This window comes from Triturus cristatus, chromosome 2_2 (genome assembly GCF_964204655.1).
Source record: "Triturus cristatus chromosome 2_2, aTriCri1.1, whole genome shotgun sequence".
In the NCBI taxonomy this organism is placed as follows: Eukaryota; Metazoa; Chordata; class Amphibia; order Caudata; family Salamandridae; genus Triturus; species Triturus cristatus.
The window spans coordinates 825,548,353-825,569,011 of NC_140582.1; the positions used below are offsets into that span (position 1 = coordinate 825,548,353).

Sequence of the window (20,659 nt, forward strand, 5' to 3'; positions counted from 1 at the left end):
CTTCCTATGTAAAATGTGGTTATGGATTCATGTTTTCCTGGTTGGCTTATTTGATTTACATTTAAGTCCCTAGTACAGTGCACTCTGTGTGCCCAGGGCCTGTAAATCAAAGGCTGCTAGTGGGCCTGCAGCACTGGTTGTGCCACCTGCACAAAATGCCCTTTAAAGGGTTCTCTGACCCGCCGCTGCAGTGTCTGTGAGCAGTTGTGACTGCCATGTCGACAGTGCACCCACTTGCTAGGCCCTTTTTCATACATGCAAGGCACCCCTCAGGTGGGCCCAAGGTACCCTGCTGGGCAGAGTGCAGTGTAGGTAAAAGGTGGGCATGTGCTGGTATGTGTGACATGTTCTGATAGTGAAATACTGTCAATTTCATTTTTTACTACTGAGAGGCTATCTGTCCCATAGGATAGAATGGGAGATACTTTGTTACATCTTACAAGTATAACTTCCCATTGGGACAAGGTAGGAAAATGGAGTTTGGGCTCTCTAAACTCAGAACTTACCAAACCGTCTTTTAGTAAAGATGTTTTTTAATTTGTGGGTTTAAAAATTCCACTTTTCGAAAGGGACCATTTTCTTGTTCAACCATCCTGTGTGCCTCTTCAGGGTTGTGCATTGACAGTCTGACTTTGCAGTGGCAGGGGCTGTGGATGTGCATTCGCTGTAGACAGCCACTGAGGGTGGTGAGTCAGGGCTGGGCTGAATAGACCTGGACAACATTTAGATTAGTGGGAAGGGATTTCCCCACACCTGAATAGGCCTTTTGTCTCCACCTCCTGCTGGGAAGCTGGACCAAAGAGGACAAAACTGTTTTGAATTGAGCCAAGAGACTCTCTGCCACAAGAGAACAAAGGAAAAGGTGGTATAAATATTGGGGCACAGACTCCGGAATTTTAGATTTCTTCTGGGCTCAAGAGGAATCTCTGCCAAAGAGAAATGCTGGGAAAGCTGAAAGAGAAGTACTGCCACTCTGATGTGTGCTGTGTGAGGTTCTCCTGCAGTGGCTTTTTCTGCCAAGGAGAGGACAAAGACTGAACTGTGCTGTGTATCGTGCTTAAAGAAGAACTCCAAAGGCTTGGTGCAGAGCTTGCCTCCTGTTTTGATGACTTTGTTTCCTCTGTCCTCTTGAACCCGGAACCACTGCTTCAGCTGCCACAGAGGGAAATAGCAACACCAACACCTGAGAGCGATATCACTACCTGCAACTAAGAAGTGGTCACCACGTGTAAAGCACGATCACTGCCCCGACTTGCACCACAGCCCGACCTCACTAACGCCAGTGCTTCATCATCGCGGAGGCTATACCTGACGTGTGTGACCTCCCAAATCCATTGACCGTGCATTGTTGTAAGGAACCGACGCCTCAACACCATCTCAACTTCAACTCCCTGGCAACAGTAAGGAACCAACGCCTCACATCCCCTGCATTGCAGTAAGGAACCAATGCCTCACCTTCCCTGTGGTCGTAAGGAACCACCAGCACCAACGAAGCATCACCTCCCCTTCGCCATGCACCGTCTTTGTTTCCATCGTTTGCCAAGGTACTGTTCTTTGGGGTCTGTGGGAACCCGGGCCCGAAGCTGCGAACCTCGCAGTCAGCGCCCACTTTGGGATTTTCATCTGTCACAACGTCGTAATAACCCCAGGTGGAGCTATTTGTTGCTACAAGCTGTATTTTTGTGAATAACCAACTTTTGGGGATATCGTGATAAACGTATTGTGGATTTTTCTCATTTTTGTCTTATTGTGTTTAGGTAAAGATTTCCTATTTTTCTAAACTTGTGTGGTGTATATTTGTAGTTTTTAAACTGTATTACTGTATGTGTGCACAAATACTTTACACACTGACTCTGAGATAAGCTTGTCTGCTCGTGCCAAGCTACCAAGGGGGTCAGCAGTGGTTGTCTAAGGGCGCAACTCCCTTACCCTGACTAGAAGCAAGGTTCCCTACTTGTACAAAGGTGCAAACAATGGCCAACTAGAGACCCCCATTTCTGACAATTGGTAAATGATATTATTGGGTCCGTCAAAATTAATGGGCCCTTGTAATGTGGGCCCTGGGTCTAATCATTGAAGAAACTCAGGGAAATTGGCTCCCAAAACGTTTTGTCTCCTACTTCGTATATTGAGACAATATTTTTGCCTCAGATCCAGGAAATGTTGTGACTGTTTTACCACAAAAAAACGAATGGCAGTAACCTGTGCAGAATGTGTGGTAGTAAATAGAGTGCACGAGGTGTGGATTGTTATTCCTGATATTTTTGCAGCTGAAAGTTAAACCATGAAGCAATACAAGAGTAAAATTCTTATTTCATCCCTGTATTACCACAGAATTTAGTGCCACTGCCTAATTCAGCTTGTAGCTGAACATGCCTAGGGGTGTATTTTTTAGTTTTTTTGTGTTATTCTTTGATCATTGTATTTTGCTTAACCTATTCTATTCTGTTCATGCTCTTGGAATGTCAAACACAGTTTTTGCAAAATTTTAATATAACATCTTCACAGCATATATTCAGTACAATGGCACCGAACTGAGTGTGCTATGTGAGGACTTCTTCTTACATGATTGATTACCTGCTTTGATGTTCTTTATGTTATTCATCAGGTGAATACACAGTTATGACAGCTCATTTCCACCTGAAGAGAAAAATTGGCTATTTTGTGATTCAGACATACCTCCCCTGCATCATGACAGTCATCCTCTCTCAAGTGTCATTCTGGCTGAACAGAGAATCTGTCCCTGCAAGGACTGTCTTTGGTGAGTAAACGATTCGGACCAATCTGTGGGCTGTATTTACTGCATGGCGGCACTGGTTGTAATTGAGATGTATGTTGAACACAGTGATGTAGCGTGCACTTCCTATTCAGCTAATGGTGTCTTGATATTAAATCATTTCTCACCACCCTTTCAATTTGTCACTGCTCTTCCTGCACGAAATATGTATGCTTACACTACATTTACAGTAATGCTACTTATGTTGTTGGATCACGGAATATATTTTTCTTGCATTTCGATGACATGACTGTTGCTAAAATCAACTTTTTTTTATTTTAAAGAGTAGGCATGAATATATATAATTTTTTAAAAAGTGAACATTCGCGACATTTCGTCGTTTCTGTTCTTCTGAATATTGCTGTTCAATTACTCACATCATCTGATTTATATTGGTAATGATTGTTGGAGGTGCAGGTTCCTTTAATATACTTAGTGCACATATTGAAAAAAATTATTCTTGAAGACTGATAAAACAATCAGTTATGGGCCGGTATATGCTGTTTTTAGAATCGAGGTGTCATAATTACTTTATATTTACTCTAGGACAATTTGACATTACTGTGAACGTGCAGGCCTCTGTGGGCATGTTTAGACTCACACAATTAGCTATCTGTGAAGAGAAGCCTGGCTTCAGACATCCTCTGAAATAGCTCCCGGGGGAGATGAGGAGATATAGAAACAGCATCCTGTGGAAGGTGTTTAGAATCTCATTAGCGCCACATTTCTGCAACTTTATCTCCATAAAGTAGGAGTACCTTCGCCCCGACGCTGCAGTAGAGGGACGGCCATCATAGTTCAGACACATTCAAGTATTTTCCAAGAATTATCACCCTGCCTTTGTTCACGGGACATTCCAGCGCATTCTGGCTCTGTCTATCACCAGATTCGCCATGGGACCCGCACTGAGCATTACCTGATTATTTGAGCTGGGCGAAGGAGAGATAAAGTTAAGACATATCATATGAGAAGAAAATGTAATAAAGGACAGAATGCACTTGCTGCACATTTAGACCCTGATGACATGGTTTGGGAAATTGTAGGTGCAGATTGTGAAGCTGCCAGTTATCATGAGCGAGACTCGGTAATCAACAGCTGTGCAAGCTGATACCAGTACTAAGCTGCAGTCTGCAGACCTCTAAGTGAGGCATGGGGCGCAATCTGTGTGCGTTTACCCTCATTCTGGAATGTTTCAATTGGCCTTTTGCTTTAATTGTCAACCCCATTAGCACCGCATATTACCTGTTGCAAATCTGGAGGTCACACACACAAGTCAGATGCAAACTCGAGTGCAAACTGGGCACAAACTTGGGTTTGCACCTAAAACTGAATTACCAGCCTAGCTATATCTGTGGCCTTAGTTGTTGTAATAGGCACGAAGAAACAGAACTTGTGTGAAAACAGGAAACTCTATCAGTCTTGCAGCCGAGGTTGCCCACCTTACAGACTAAAATCAAATACCAGCATACCCATACCACCAATGTCGATCTTTTTTTTAATAATCAATGTTATTGATTTTGCGAAAAGACAATAGAAGAACATGAATAATGTCGAGCTTACTGTTGGTCCTTCTTAGCATCTTTTAAATTCGAAATACTGTCAAACTCTTCTATTGTCAAGATCTTTTCTGTCACAACGACAATTGAGCAATCTCAAAGGCGAGATGAAAACTGCCCCCCACTATCCAGAACACTGCACCCTCTGTCGAAGATGGAAGCTTGACCTTCCGAGCCTCCTGCCTTCGCTGTGGTAGGTTAGTCAAGCAATCAGCAACACAATTTCCACATATGCAGAAAAAATGGAAAGTTAATGTTAAGAAAAAGTTTTTTTTATATATCAACGACCACTAGTAACTTTTCTTTAGTAGTACAAATGCTTAAAATTAAATGTCTCAGTATTTGTATTAGAGAGTTATGGGTACCTAAACTTTATTTTTTAATCTCAGTTTAGGACCGGGATTTGCTGAAACATTGAAGCTTAGCTATCTAATGACCAGGAGCGGCTCCTCCGCTAAGGCAGAGTAGCATCGCCCCACTGCTCTAAGAGCAGAGCAAAATAAAAATGATAATAACAGAACATTATAATAATTTTATCTTTAGTCTGCCGTTAAAGTCTTTGTTAGGGCGGCGCTGGGCTGCATGACACCAGCAGAGGGAGGGATGGTGGTTGCACCATAAGTGCATATGACGGTTTGGCCGGCCATATCGTATTGCACAGCCTGGGTGGAGAACATGCCCAGCCTCTCAGTCCCTCTCAGAGCACCGAACCACGGTGCTGAGACCAATCACAACACTGCTGGAAAGCAGCATCGTGATTGGCTGGGAGAGACTGGGAGCCTGGGTGCTTCTGCTCCAGAGAAGAGGACGGAGTAGAGGCGGCGGTGTTGGTGTTCTCAGTTTTAAAAAAAAAATGTTGTCCCAACCCCCCATGTCCCCACTCCTCCGCCACCGTCCTCTGTCAGCCACCACTGCTAACGACCCCAAAGTACTAGCAACAGTGGCTTGGATCCTCAAAACCAAGGTTGGCCACATCTAGGAACTAAGAGGGGGAAGAAGCGTGAATAGAAAAGTGTCTGGACTTCAGGTTCAATTGGGGTGTATGTCCACCAACACATAGGGCACACAAAGAGACCTAAAAGGACCATGCTGTAGTGATCCTCTGAAGTTGCAAGGATTTAGTTAGGTAGTTTATTGGGCACACAATGTAGTGGTGACACACTGCAGGCCAGTCAGCTTCCCAGCTGAGTCCACAGAATCCCCACTGGGAAGAGGTGTGGCGCCGCGGCCAGGGCGACTGACTCCGGAATCTGTGGATCACAGTTCGATCCCCGGCACCGGCGGCAAATTAGCCCAGCACCATGTGACTCTGGGCAATAGCTTGCTTAATCTTCCCGACGGCCCCCTGCGCCTAGAGACCCTTACGGGTGCTTGTTTGCGCTTTACAAATGTGGATTATTATGTGGAACAGACATAGTTTTGTAAAGCTACAAAACATCTATTTCACTTAACTTTCTTAATGAAATATAAATTATTATGTACATGAGATGAGAAGCACAACAACACACTATATCAGTGGAGCGCAGAAGAATGGTGTTTCTGCACCAAACTATAATGCCTAGTTTTCTACAAACTGGAACCCACCATGGAGTTAGGAGGTCAGCTCTCTACATAATCATTAAACCCCCCTTTGAATTCTTTTCACATGGAAGAAGTCTGACATTGCCCAGGAATATCTTTTTGAAGCAATTGTTTTCATTTTTCTTCTGCCATGCCCTGTGGTGCAGATCAGAGCTTCCGAATCCCCTCTACTTCCACGGACGGAATGATTTCACAGTCACACACGCATACACACATCATACGCTGGTGGGGCCCATTACACCAACATTCACCCTAAATCACACTATCCGTGCCCTGTAAAGGAGAAACACCTTTCACATATGCTCTATCTAATCTGCCTGTACTTTGAGGTCAATGCGACCAGCTGATTGCTGTGGATCTAGCAAAATACATTTCAAAGAATACACAATAAAATCAAATAAACATGACCAGAAATAATCACCCGAGACAGGAATTCAAACAGATTGTTCATTTATCTAATATTTCAAGAAAAGCCAATTAAATGCAAATTCATTTTTCTCATATTTACCTATTCTGTCTAAATGTCAGATCCTAAGTCAGAACCGGTCCTCTGGAGAAAAATTAGAGTCTTCTGTTGTCATGTAGAGTCATCGTCCTCTCCGTCAGCATAGGGACCTCGCATCATCAGCTCGGGAAGAAGTGGCGCTAGACCTCTCTAGTCTACAAATATTTATACTGTTTTTACATTCTAAAAAGTAACATTTCTTTATTCAGAACGGATGAATGGCGGAAATAATGTCATCTTGGTACTTTTCTGATATTATACGGGTTATTCTCACGCATAGATTGTCCCAAATAATGAATAGCAGAATTGAATGTTCATGACTAATTCGCAACATCCACGGATGTCTCTGTTAGGTGAATTTGTTGCAAAAATGGGTTCACTCTCAGTTCGTATCAACTTTTCCCGTCTTTTAGGGGCTTTTGGCTGGTGTCCCAGACTTGTCATCATGCTTATGGCTTTTCAGTTCACCGGAGGTGCAAGGTCACAGGCAGAGCGATGCCTTTCTGTAAATTTCCAGCAACTCCAATGCAGGCTGCGGGTGGCGGCCATTTTGTGGCAGGCCACAATGGACAACCTAAAGCAAAATAAACATAAACAGAATTACTGCATAGAAATGATTGAACAGTGTTATTACCTTGCTAATACCCTTATGTGTGTGTATTTATCTAGTCATTTGCGACATCAAAAGCCATTAATGCATATTAATTTTAAGCGCAAAACACCATAACAAAACATAAGCAACATCGTTTTCTGTCAGTTTGCTCACCAACTTAGTTCACTTGTTATTTAGCCATGCAATAGCATTCCCACGTGTAATTCTCTTGTCAATAAGGTTGATTAGACAACATTCGACAAACTTTTAATCATTAATAATTAATCAGTAGTACTTTTAGTTATAACTTGCGAAAATGAAACAGGTATTCGGTTTTAAAGTAAAAACCCTGCTCCATCAATCCCCCCTTTGGTGATATATAATCACCACAAAAATCAAAACCCAAAAAAAACTTTAGTTTCCCCTTTTAGAAGAATTCGAAATGTCTTCTTGTTCTTGTTTTTAGACCCTAGTTTCCATCTTATCTCCTTTTTTAGTTTCTATATACATGCTTTCTCTTAGCTCTTCTAGTTCTATTTCTTGTGGATCTCTTTCTGATTTCTTTTGTCTCTTTTTAACATTTTCTTTTATGATTTTCTTTTTATTTCTTCTATATCTACAACACATACATCCTAATCTAAGAATCAATAATGCAACTATTACACAAGTTAATGGAAATAATATCTTACCAAATATGGTACTACCTATCTTAGCTACAAAATTCTTAATAGCAATCATCTTGTTAGCCATTTTAGTCCAGATACTTTCAGCTTCCAGTGCTACTAATTCTTCATGCAAATCAGTAATATTTTTGATGTAAACTTTTAGATCTTTACTTTCGTCAGGAATGTAAGTGCAACAATGTTGAACTTTCAGCATTCCACAGACTCCACCCTCTTTTGCCAAAAGAATGTCAAGGGCAAGTCGATTTTGCATCGCCATAGCACGCAAAGCAACCATTTCAGTATTAACCAAAAGAAAGCCTCCAGCGGTGCTTGTTGACAAGCGATCTACCACTGTTGACAGCTTCCGAATGCCAAATGCATTCAAAGAAATTCCCACTGCTGGAATTAAAGCTCCAAAAATATCTCCTACAATTTCTGTCCATGTTTCTCTTCTATATCGTGTTAATGTGTTAGAATGTCCAGCATCATCTACTCTATCCATGTGAAAAATCTTTGGAAAGACCAGGCCAACATAACATGTACCAAACCAATGGTCAGGCAAACGGTAATAAGCCTTGTTCCCACAAATATAATACACTTCCGGAAAAACTGGCTCTTCTCCTCCTCTGAATCCCCATCCGGTTGCAATAAAGTATGTATCATGGCACTCACTAGTCCCTATGAAATAATAATCATATTGGGATCTCTTCCTGGTAATGCACAGTTTCCCTTTCTGTGGGGCATCTATAGCCATGGTTGGACTGGCTCCATTTTTCAACTCCTTTTCTTTCTCAATATCCCACATTGTGTCACTCATTTTATGCCCTTCTGCTTTCTCGTGCATGTTCAACCTTCTTCTTTCAACCATGTCTAGAAAATTCTTCTCTTCTCCTTTCAATCTGCAAGTTAAATTGTTTCGAAAAACATAGTCTAAGGTTAATTCTTTGGTTTCTAGGAAAATCTCACCTAAGGTGTTAGCATCCTTTGCAGGATTCAGTGCTTTATTCATAGGCAACTGCCCAAGAATATTATCTACATTAGACATATTGTAATCTAATTTCCCTAATTGATAAAAAATACTAATCAACACACTACAGGAAATTCCATATGTAGCCGGAAGATGATGATAAGTCACTCCTTCCGAAACAGAGGCAGGTAATTGCATGCAGACATAGCAATCCCTTACTTCCATTGTCTTTACGTACTCTTACAACAATTTTGAAAAAACATTGCTAGAAAAATCGTTAATTGACCTATCTTTATGTATATGTACATTACTAGTTCTAGTTGGAACTACTTTTAACTGACTCTTCCCTATATTAGTCTTGTTCTCAGTATGACCTTCTAAAGTGTCTATAGTGACTCTAAATGAAATCAGCAGAGCAAGCACGCTCCAAAGCAGCATTAATAAACCTGTACAGCAGCAGCACATTTTGCACCATCTTTTTAGAAAGGTACATCTACTTTTATTCTCAGTGTTAGCCATTTTGTTAATTTGACCGTGTCTTTTGACTTAGCCTCTTCTACTCCTTTTTACTGAACTTTTAAGGGCAGCAAGTACCCACCAGATTATTAAACTCTACTAATTTTAGTACTACTTCTTTTTCTTCTTTCCAAGTGATTTTCCCTTGGATTCACTCAATTTGGATTTTCATCACTTTTCACTGTCTCTTCATCATCATCAAACTGTATCAGGTCCTGAACATCCGTCTCTTCTCCAATTTCGGACAGGATAACTCTCAGGATTCCCACAGCTTCTTCTTCAGCAACCTCCTTCAGTAAAGCCTCCTCTGGACTTCCTTGGCTGTCCGCCTCTTCTCCTTCTTCAGGCAGTGCCACATACGTCCATTCCGGTGACTTGTACCTCTGGTTTGGTTTTCTTATTCTTTTTGCTCTTTCAGGTATCTTTGTTTCTTCTTCTTTGGTTGGGTTTTGACTTGACACTTCATTCACCTGCTCAGCTCTCGAAGAGTTAACTCGTGTCAGTCTGTACCTCAGTCTCTTTATCTTATTCGGCCAAAGATCTCCTTTAGCATTTCTCTTTTGCTTTCCTTCTTTATTGTTTCTTTCTCCAAGCCAAGTTCTCTTTCTCAGAACTCGTCCTCCATGTATCTCATTGTCACTTTCATCAGACTCTGTTTCAGTTGCTTCTTGTTTATCAACAGCTCTCTTTTCTCCAACAACTTCCTTTTCTCCAACAATCTCTTTTTCCACCAATTGAGATTTCCCTACTTCTGTCCCTCCTCGCGTCTCCGACACGCAATCTTCTTGCTGTCTACTTGTCCCTTCACCTACCTTGTTGTGGATTTTCCCTACACCTCCTCGGGGTTTTTCCGCAATCTGTCCCTCTCTGTCTTCGTCTGTCCCTTCTTCTTCAATATTTATCTCAGGTGGAACTTGTCCAATTTCCTCATGTGACTCAGGTATCTCTTCTGTTGGAATGTTCTTTTCTTTTCTTTCTTTCTTTTTGTGTTGGTCACTGTCAATTGGAACCTCAGGCAATTCTTCTGAGTCTGAACTTGCTTCTGCAGTTTGCACTGTTCTCTTCAGAACCTCTTCAGGTGGGATGAAAGCTTCTCTTGACTCACTTTCTCCACTTTCAGGATTCTTTTTCCTTCTTACTGCCTCACTGTCTGCATCATCACTGGAATCTGATTCTTCAAAGTATTCTTTTCCAGTGCCGTCTCTTGGATTCGGAACTCTCAGTGTGTGGCTTGCATGTATCCAATTCTTCACACCTGCGCACTTCACCGCAGTCGTTGTGGTCAAAATGACTTGTCTTGGCCTTTCCCACCTTGGAACCAGGCAATTCCTTCTTCTGTGGACTTTTATCCTTACCCAGTCCCCTGGGCTCAGATCATGGGCTGGTTTCTTTTCAAGTGTGGTGGCGTCTTCTCCAACCTGGTGAAACACAGAATGAACTGCGTCAGCCAGGCCTTTGCAGTAATCCAAAATTATGTCATCAGTTATAGTCATCAGCTTGTTCACTGGTACATATGCATGCCTCATAGCACGTCCCATGATAATTTCATGTGGACTCAAACCTGTTGTTCTGTCTGGAGTAGACCTAATGGTCATCAGGACTAGAGGCAAGACATCGGGCCATTTCATTCCAGTGGCTAAGCACATTTTGCCAATTCTGTTTTTGATAGTACCATTCATCTGCTCAACAACCCCAGAAGCCTCTGGTCGGTAAGCACAATGCAACTTCTGCTGTACACTCAATGCTTCACAAATTAGACCCATGATTTCATTATAAAAATGTCCTCCTCTGTCTGATTCAATGGTTACTGGGAACCCGTACCTTGGGATGAACTCTCTTAACAGTAATTTGGCCACTGTTATCCCATCATTTCTTCTTGTCGGGTATGCCTCCACCCACCTTGAGAACAAACAGACCACCACCAGGACATACCTCAACCTGTTGACTGGGGGCATTTCAATGAAATCTATCTGCATTCTTGTGAAGGGTCCTCCCTCTCTGCCTATTGTTCCTAGGCTCACCACTGTTTTCTTTCCAGGATTGAATTGCTGACATATCAGACATCTCTGGCAGAGTCTTTCTGCCATCTGTCTGAACTTTGGACTGTACCAGGTTTGCTTAAAGGCTCTTATCATAGCATCCCTCCCCAGGTGTCCCTGGCCATGATACATCCTTGCCATTGTTGATAACATGCTGTTAGGCATGACTGGTCTTCCATCCCTGTAGACCCACACATGATCCTTTTCTGTGGGTGCACAACCTGCCTTCACCCAATCTCTCATTTCATCATCTTCTGCCTCATCCTGCAGCTGTTTTACATCCTCCCATGTCCCCACTTCATTAGTAAACATTAATGAACAAGAAGACATTTCCCGTTCTTTACTCCTGTTAATTGAGTGATTGTTTCTTGCACAATATTGTGCTATGTCATTGGCAAACTTGTTACCAACTGTTACAAAATCGTCACCCTGACCATGAGCAGCACATTTTACAACTGCTAGTTCTTTAGGCAGCTGTATCGCCTCTAGCAGTTTTCCAACCACTTCAGCATTCTTTATGGGAGTTCCACTTGAGGTCAGGAAACCTCTTTGTAGCCATAGCTGGCCAAAATCATGGACAACTCCAAAGCCATACTGGCTGTCAGTCATCACAGTCACTCTCACACTCCTCCCAATCTTGCATGCTTTTGTCAGTGCCACCAATTCTGCCACCTGAGCAGATTTAACTCCTTTCAAAGGTGATGCTTCCACAACTTCCGAGACTTTGCACACAGTATATGCAGCACTCAACACTCCTTCATCTGTTCTCAGACAAGATCCATCCACAAACAACACATGATCGCTTTCAGGCAGTGGCAGATCTCTTATGTCTGGCCTTGGCTTGGTGCAATAATCAAGTACATCCAGGCAATCATGATCAACATCATTTCTCACTCCCACACATTCAGCATCAGGCAATAGTGTCGCTGGATTCACATTCACACATCTCTCCAGACTTACATTCGTTGCACCAAGAATGACTTTCTCATATTTAGTTAGCCGACTATGAGACATGAACTGTGTCCGGCTCCTTGTTAAAAGGATAGCCACATCATGAGGTACGAATACCCGTACAGGGTATCCCATTATGATCCCCTCACTTTGTTCCAGACTTTTGCGGGTAGCAGCTACTGCTTTCAGGCAACCTGGCAAACCCACAGCTACTGGGTCAAGAGTTGCTGAGAAATAGGCAATTGGCCTCCTCAGAAGTCCATGTTTCTGGATTAACACTGAAAGTGCACATCCATTTCTCTCACTACAGTACAATTCAAATTCCTTTTCATAATCAGGCATCCCTAGGGCGGGAGCTTCACAAAGTCTGTCTTTCAGCTCTCTGAATGCAGCCATTTCTTCTGGGTTTAGTTCCAATGGGTCTTTCACCTCACTTTTGGTCAATTTAATCAATGGTTTGGCAATCAGGGAAAAATTACTTATCCACTGACGACAGTAATCTACCATTCCCAGGAACATTCTCAGTTCCCTTTGGGTCATTGGGGCTCTCATTCCCCTAATGATTTTGATTCTGTCAATAGTCACTTTTCTCAGGCCTTTCTCAATGTTGTGTCCCAGATACTGGACTTCTTTCTTACAGAACTGCAATTTGACCGGAGATACCTTTAATCCTCCATCTGCCAAGTGATTCAGCAATGCAATGGTATCTACTTCACAAGCTTCACGTGTTTTTGATGCCACAAGTAGGTCATCAATATATTGGACCAAGACTGAATTTTCAGGCATTGTCAGACTTTCCAGAGATTTCTTTAGCAACTGATTAAATATTGAGGGGCTCTCTGTATACCCCTGTGGGATTCGGCACCATGCCAAAATCCGCTCTCCAAATCTAAAAGAAAATATTGGCTGGCTGTCATGATGCAATGGGATTGAAAAGAAAGCATGACACAAATCAATTACCGTGTACCACTCTGCATCATGGGGAATCTGATACAAAATTACTGATGGATTTGGAACAATCGGACAACATGGCACAACAATCTTATTAATCTTTCTCAAATCTTGTACTATTCTGAACTTTCCATTAGGTTTCTTCAGTCCCATTATCGGTGAATTACATGGGCTGCTCAATATTTCTCTTAACACCCCTTGCTGGATCATCTTTTCAATTAAGGGTGTTATTCCTTCAATTATTTCAGGTGTCAATCTGTATTGCGGTATATTTGGGTAAACCACTCCCTCTTTTACAGTAATCTTTACTGGATCTACATTTCTCATCAGGCCCACATCTTCTCCAGTAAAAACCCAAACTGCTGCTTTCACTGTCTGTTTCAACTCTGGGGGTAATGCATCAGGATTAAATATTGCATACGTTCCCAAAGCCTCACATTCTCTGTTATCCATGGTCATTCTGTATAGCACATCCTCATCAGGTGTTTCAAAAGTTATTCCATCAGGAGTATAGAAAATAGTGCAATTCATCTTGCACAGCAGATCCCTGCCTAACAAGTTCACTGGACTGGTGCCACACACCACAAATCGGTGCATGTCTGAAAATTTCCCTATTCTAACCCTTACTGGTTCAGTAAGTAGTGTTTTGATCTGTGTGTTGGATACACCAACCACTTGGATTGCTTCATCCGAGAGAGGAAGATTCTTTATATCTGCTGACCTGACAGTTGATCTCGTGGCCCCAGTGTCAACTAAGAAAGTGATACTTTCACCATTAATTTTTCCATCTACAAAAGGCCCTGCCTGGTCTATTTCTAGAGTTGCGCCAAGTACGCACTCCTCCTCCTCCCTTCGGCACCGTCAGAAGTCTCCTTCAGAGTCACTTCTCTCATTTTTCAGCCAGTACTGAGATACAGCGCTTGCGCGTTTTGGTTTGATTACCTGCTCTTCATCGTAGAACCCCGATTCTTGGCTGTACTTCTGGGATTCTTTTCTCTGTGGCAAGGGTGGTTTTGGCACCTGATTCTGCTGCTTATCAGCCTTCTGCTCTTGACGATGCTGACCACACCCCTTGCTCTGCACCTGCGAATTCAATGATGAATTATCATCGTTAGTGGACGGTGGATTCTTACACTCGGATTTCCAGTGCCCCAATTTTCCACAGTTGTGGCAGGGGAACTTTTTCTTTGCTTCCTCTATATTCCCTTTTCCTTTTCCTGAGCCAAACCTAGGTTTATTTCCTGGGTTATTTGCCTGTACAACCAGCTGAGCTTCCTATCTTTCTGCAACTTTCACCTGGGCCCACATTGCCTTTTCTTTTAGTTTTCTCTGCTTTGCCTCAATCTCATCACTGAAGTATTTTGCATGTCTCAAAATCTCATCAATCTTCTTACTCTGCCAATCCACGGTATGCTGCCGTATCATTTCACTGATTTCAGGCCGCAAACCATACACAAATCTGTACACAAAATGACTCAGATCCTTGTCACCCAGGTGTTCATCTCAACTGAACTGCTTAAAAGCTAGTATCAGTCTTTCATAGTAACCATGGACTGATTCTTTCAATTCCTGATGTGTTCGGTCTATTTTAACCCAATCTGTCTCCTTGGGGGGTACTTTATTCTTCAAGAAGGCCATAACCTGCTCGTACTTTTTCATTACCTCCGGGTCTGGAGCTCCTGTCTTTTGATCTCTTGGGTATTCCTTAGTGGGCCAGTCTATGACTATTTTACATTCTGCCCACAGGTCTGCTGGTACAATTATATCAAACAGACTATTCAGGTCAATCCACAGTACTTTTGAAAGCTTTACAAATCTGTAGACTTGTCTGTACCACTCCACAGGCTTTTCCCTTAGACGAGGGAAATCATTCGTAAATGATAAAATATCCTGTCTGGTCCATGGGACATGTACATACCCTCCTCCTGGAATCTCTCTCATGAGGTAAGCTGTCACTGCCTTCTCTTTTTCTGTCAGGGGAAATGCTGAGTAGGTTCTATCCACTCCATCCTCTCGCTTTCGATACCATCTGTCTTTCCATCTTTCTACATCTCACCATTTCCTTAACAAGGCAATCATTTCCTTGATCTGTCCAGTTCGGCCTGCATTGTTCAGATTCTCAATATCTTTGTCTGAAAAATCCACTCGGTATGTTTTCTGTAAAGCATTCACCTTATCCATGTCAATTCCCACTTCACTGGCTATTCCTTTCAACCTGTCGTGTATGTTCTTTGCTCTCCACGTGATACTTTTACATAAAAAGAGAATCTCCCCTTCCTGATAATTCTTCAGTGTGTCCGTAGGTATGGTTCCTACTATCAATTCTTCCATTTCCATACGTAGCCTAGCTACATCCATTCCCTGTGACTCTTTCTCCTTTTTCTGCAATGTTTTCAACCAGTCATTCAAATCTTCAGCAGTTATCACAGATTTTTCCCCACCCCCTGGTTCTGCCACCCTTTGCGGTTCCAAAATTGATCCTCTGTTCCCTTCCATACATCCAGAATTCAAACTTGAGTTAGTCTGCACACTCATTTCCCCTCCACATACGGTATGTCTCCACTGATTTTCTCCTGTTCTCCACTGTTCTCCCGCTCTCATTTCTGCCTGTTCCGGAGGTACAATCAACCTATTGCCCACATATGGCACCGTCAAACCATTTTCACCCGTCCTCTGCTTGTCAAAAATCGCCATAACCGGGCCTATTGTCACAGGCACTGTAACAGCCTCAAGATTCTTAGTCAGCTCCCTGATTTTCTCTGTTAGTTCAGATGTAGTCCTTGCTAGTTCTCTGGTCTTTTCATTTTCAAGTTCATTCTCTCTCTCTATCTCTCTTTCTCTCTCTCTCTCTCTCTCTCTCTAACTCTCTTTCTCTCTCTCTCTCCCTCTCTCGCTCTCTCTCTCTTTTTCTATCTCTCTCTCTCTCTCTCTTTCTCTTTCTCTCTCTCTCTATCTCTCTTTCTCTTTCTCTCTCTCTTTCTCTCTCTCTTTCTCTTTCCGCCAGAGAACAACCGCTTTTCAGCTCAGGGGCTGTAGCCTCTGTCTTTATAATCCGCAGGGTGTTTCTTATTGGGGTAACTTCTGTTCCTACCTCTGGTTCTCTTCTATATGGGGGTGGACTCTTATAGAGCATGTCCTCTAAGATATCATCATCAGACTCATTTGCCCCATATCTTCTGGTTTCTACATTATGTTGTCTCTCTGTACATTTTCTCCCTCCTGATTCCTCTGCCGTTCTTACAGGATATAATCCCTCAGTCATACTGGCATCTCGCCACCTTCTCATTCTGTCATGATGGGTTTCGTGATCATATTTTCTACCGAACAGGTATCGGTAGTTACCTCCACTCCTCTGCTTTTCTCGCTCATGTACTTCATCTTCCCATTCCACCAATGCCTCGAATTGCGTCGGCCTAGGCCGAGGCTCTAGATTCATCATTTTCTCTCGTAAATTTCTTAACACGGCCAAATTAAATGAGCCATGTTCCGGGAAAGCCAGAACCCCATCCTCTCTACTATACTTCGCCCAGTTGTCTAACCAAATACAGGTATGATACCCATATTTTGCAACCATAAAGGATGCGGGGGTTCTGGTTGGAGGAAGTAACTCTCCTTCCCTAGTTATGATATCCTTATCCTTGTCGAACTAGGTCTTAACCTTACTGAACAAGGATTTCTTTTTCTTTTCCTCAGCATGGTAATAAATTTTCTTATTTTCCACAAGCTGTTTACTGTTCCTACAACTGTACGATCTTTTGTCCAATTGTAGCTCGACTCACACTAACGCACCAATCCTGAAGCGTCTACGTCACTGACTCAGTCCGCGAATCCCAGCGCGACTCACACCAACGCACCAATCCTGGAGCGTCTACGTCACTGACTCAGTCCGCGAATCCCAGCGCGACTCACACCAATGCACCAATCCTGGAGCGTCTACGTCACCCTGTATGTCTCCCAATCCTAGCGCGGCGTACACTAGCACACCAATCTCTGAGCTTCCTCCGTTCTAACCCACTGTCCAATCACAGCGCGGTCTTCCTGACGTCAGCAGTCGCTGCAGTCGCTTCTGCTCCTGTCTCCTGTCTCTCTCGCCTACCCCTCCTTTACAAGACTATTTGGTAGACTTTGTTTCAACTTCTACGAGTCTGTTAGTTACAACATACAAACATCTCCATTGTCTGCTTCGCTAGCTACAGAACAGCAAAAGACCTTTCCCACGAGAATTCTGCCTTTCCCGAGAACAGAGCTTACCTCTGCCCTACTACAGAATCGTTACTTCCGTTGATAAAGTAGCACTTCCCTCTACTTTACCCTTCTAACAAGCATCAATTAACTGTTTCCCTTCGGAATGTTCCTAAGAGTTTCACAATTAACCAGAATGCCTTCTCATTCACGCACTTACACACCAGAAAATGTAGTACATTCACACAGAATTCTGTCTTTCCCGAGAACAGCGACCAGTCTGTCCTACTACAGAATTATATCATACGTTAACAAAGCAGCGCTTACCTCTGCCCTGTCCTTCTAACAAGCTCCGAGAATACCTATTACTTCTCCAGCGGTAAGCGGAATACCTTACGGATCCCTGGGACTTAAGACCAGAGTTTCACAGATAACCTTTGCTATCATATACATTTCTCTCCCACAGAATATTTTCTAATGGCAACACACGGCGATGCTACCTTGTCGAACCCAGACAATGTGACGCGCAACTTCAATTGTCACACGTTTTTCCCTGTCTGCATACAGGGCCAACAATCCCGCCTTTTTCCGAGAGCAACACTCCCTCTGCTCTACTACGGAACTGTCACCGACTCCCTACATCCCAGAAGCCGTTCACAATACATAGAACTCAACACGACTTCAACATATAGTGTTAGTACAAATATCAATCAATAATCAATAAGCCTATATACACGCAATTCCGCTAGATCAAGACAATAGCTAACCATCATTCTGCTACCAAGAAACTGGTGCAGATCAGAGCTTCCGAATCCCCTCTACTTCCACGGACGGAATGATTTCACAGTCACACACACATACACACATCATACGCTGGTGGGGCCCATTACACCAAAATTCACCCTAAATCACACTATCCATGCCCTGTAAAGGAGAAACACCTTTCACATATGCTCTATCTAATCTGCCTGTACTTTGAGGTCAATGCGACCAGCTGATTGCTGTGGATCTAGCAAAATACATTTCAAAGAATACACAATAAAATCAAATAAACATGACCAGAAATAATCACCCGAGACAGGAATTCAAACAGATTGTTCATTTATCTAATATTTCAAGAAAAGCCAATTAAATGCAAATTCATTTTTCTCATATTTACCTATTCTGTCTAAATGTCAGATCCTAAGTCAGAACCGGTCCTCTGGAGAAAAATTAGAGTCTTCTGTTGTCATGTAGAGTCATCGTCCTCTCCGTCAGCATAGGGACCTCGCATCATCAGCTCGGGAAGAAGTGGCGCTAGACCTCTCTAGTCTACAATTATTTATACTGTTTTTACATTCTAAAAAGTAACATTTCTTTATTCAGAACGGATGAATGGCGGAAATAATGTCATCTTGGTACTTTTCTGATATTATACGGGTTATTCTCACGCATAGATTGTCCCAAATAATGAATAGCAGAATTGAATGTTCATGACTAATTCGCAACATCCACGGATGTCTCTGTTAGGTGAATTTGTTGCAAAAATGGTTTCACTCTCAGTTCGTATCAACTTTTCCCGTCTTTCAGGGGCTTTTGGCTGGTGTCCCAGACTTGTCATCATGCTTATGGCTTTTCAGTTCACCGGAGGTGCAAGGTCACAGGCAGAGCTATGCCTTTCTGTAAATTTCCAGCAACTCCAATGCAGGCTGCGGGTGGCGGCCATTTTGTGGCAGGCCACAATGGACAACTTAAAGCAAAATAAACATAAACAGAATTACTGCATAGAAATGATTGAACAGTGTTATTCCCTTGCTAATGCCCTTATGTGTGTGTATTTATCTAGCCATTTGCGACATCAAAAGCCATTAATGCATATTAATTATAAGCGCAAAACACCATAACATCACATAAGCAACATCGTTTTCTGTCAGTTTGCTCACCAACTTAGTTCACTTGTTATTTAGCCATGCAATAGCATTCCCACGTGTAATTCTCTTGTTAATAAGGTTGATTAGACAACATTCGACAAACTTTTAATCATTAATAATTAATCAGTAGTACTTTTAGTTATAACTTGCGAAAATGAAACAGGTATTCGGTTTTAAAGTAAAATCCCTGCTCCATCACCTGCACCTATTTCCCTACCAATGTAACTTCCCTCTCATGTCACTACGCTGCCACCAGCTTGTGCACACATCCTACCTCATCTAATATAACCCTCCGTTATTAGCATTAGCCAACAACATCCTTAAGCCTTCCTTCCCACTCCATCACACTCTTCTTCTATGTGATACAAAGCTACTCACCCCCTGTTCAATTCTTGATGTTTCTCTTTTCCTAACTGATTACCTTCCACCGTCCTCACTCTGATAACTTAGAAAATCCCACCTGGCTTTACCATGATCCAGTCACCTTCAAGTCCATATTTAGGGCATCTCTCATTGCCTTACCCAAACGATCTTTCATTCTTCGTTAATCCTTTAACCACACTGATGTCACTTTTGAGCTGCTAACCTTCCTCTCATCAAGACAAATGGGGTGTGGCCCATGGCTTCATTCACTGTGGTGTAAAACCAACCCATGCCCATGACTATTCTTTCAATATCTGAATAACTGTTACTGCCATCGCTAATGTACCTTTGATCGCTCTGTTGTTATGTTCCACCATACCATTGGCTTGACGATTGTACAACATGTTTCTATTGTAATCAACTCCACATCTCTAAATCAATTCCTCATCTACTGAGATGTAAGTGAGTTTTCATTATCTGTCACATTACATTCTGATAATCCTTCTCTGCAAAAATAGAATGATGCTTATAGTGTTTCTGGAATACCACTTTGATCCACTTAGTATATACATCTACTTTTAAAGCTGCATATGTTAAATGCTCAAGAAGAGTCATAAATGGTCCAATGATATCCATGCACACATTGGCCCATCCTAAATATTCTATATTGCACTTCCAGCCACTTTCAATCTCTTCTCACCTTTCAAACACACTACAATCCACTACCAATTCAACACCTGCTTATTAACACCAGTCCACAAAAATCGATCTTGCACTCTTTTTCCACCATTGTCTGATTCATCTGTCCCTCATGTGCTAAACCATCAGTATGCATAATAACTTAAGGGGGAGTACAAATCTGTCATCCAGCATCACCACACAGAAACATTTCATGAACTATCCTAAAGGTCTCACGTTTGTCTGGACACAACTCTCCTTTGTTAATATTTTTCCTATAAATGTCTTGATTTACTTTATGATCCCACTCTTTGTTGAAAAAGGCAGTATCATAACCTTCTGTTACATCACATGCATCAGCTACCACGTCTTCAATTTCAAGTTCACCACTACCACCTTTTTATGTTCTCGGGTAACTGGGATAGAT

At 42.3% G+C, this 20,659-nt stretch overlaps 1 protein-coding gene across 1 annotated transcript in view; it reads left to right on the top strand.

Moving 5' to 3' along the window:
• The window catches only part of GABRA2 (gamma-aminobutyric acid type A receptor subunit alpha2), a 647,485-nt gene that overhangs the window by 511,737 nt on the left and 115,089 nt on the right, over positions 1–20,659 (top strand). The window contains exon 8 of the mRNA XM_085642160.1: positions 2,609–2,761. Within this exon, the coding sequence (XP_085498286.1) occupies positions 2,609–2,761 (153 nt within the window). The remainder of the gene's footprint in view (positions 1–2,608; positions 2,762–20,659) is intronic.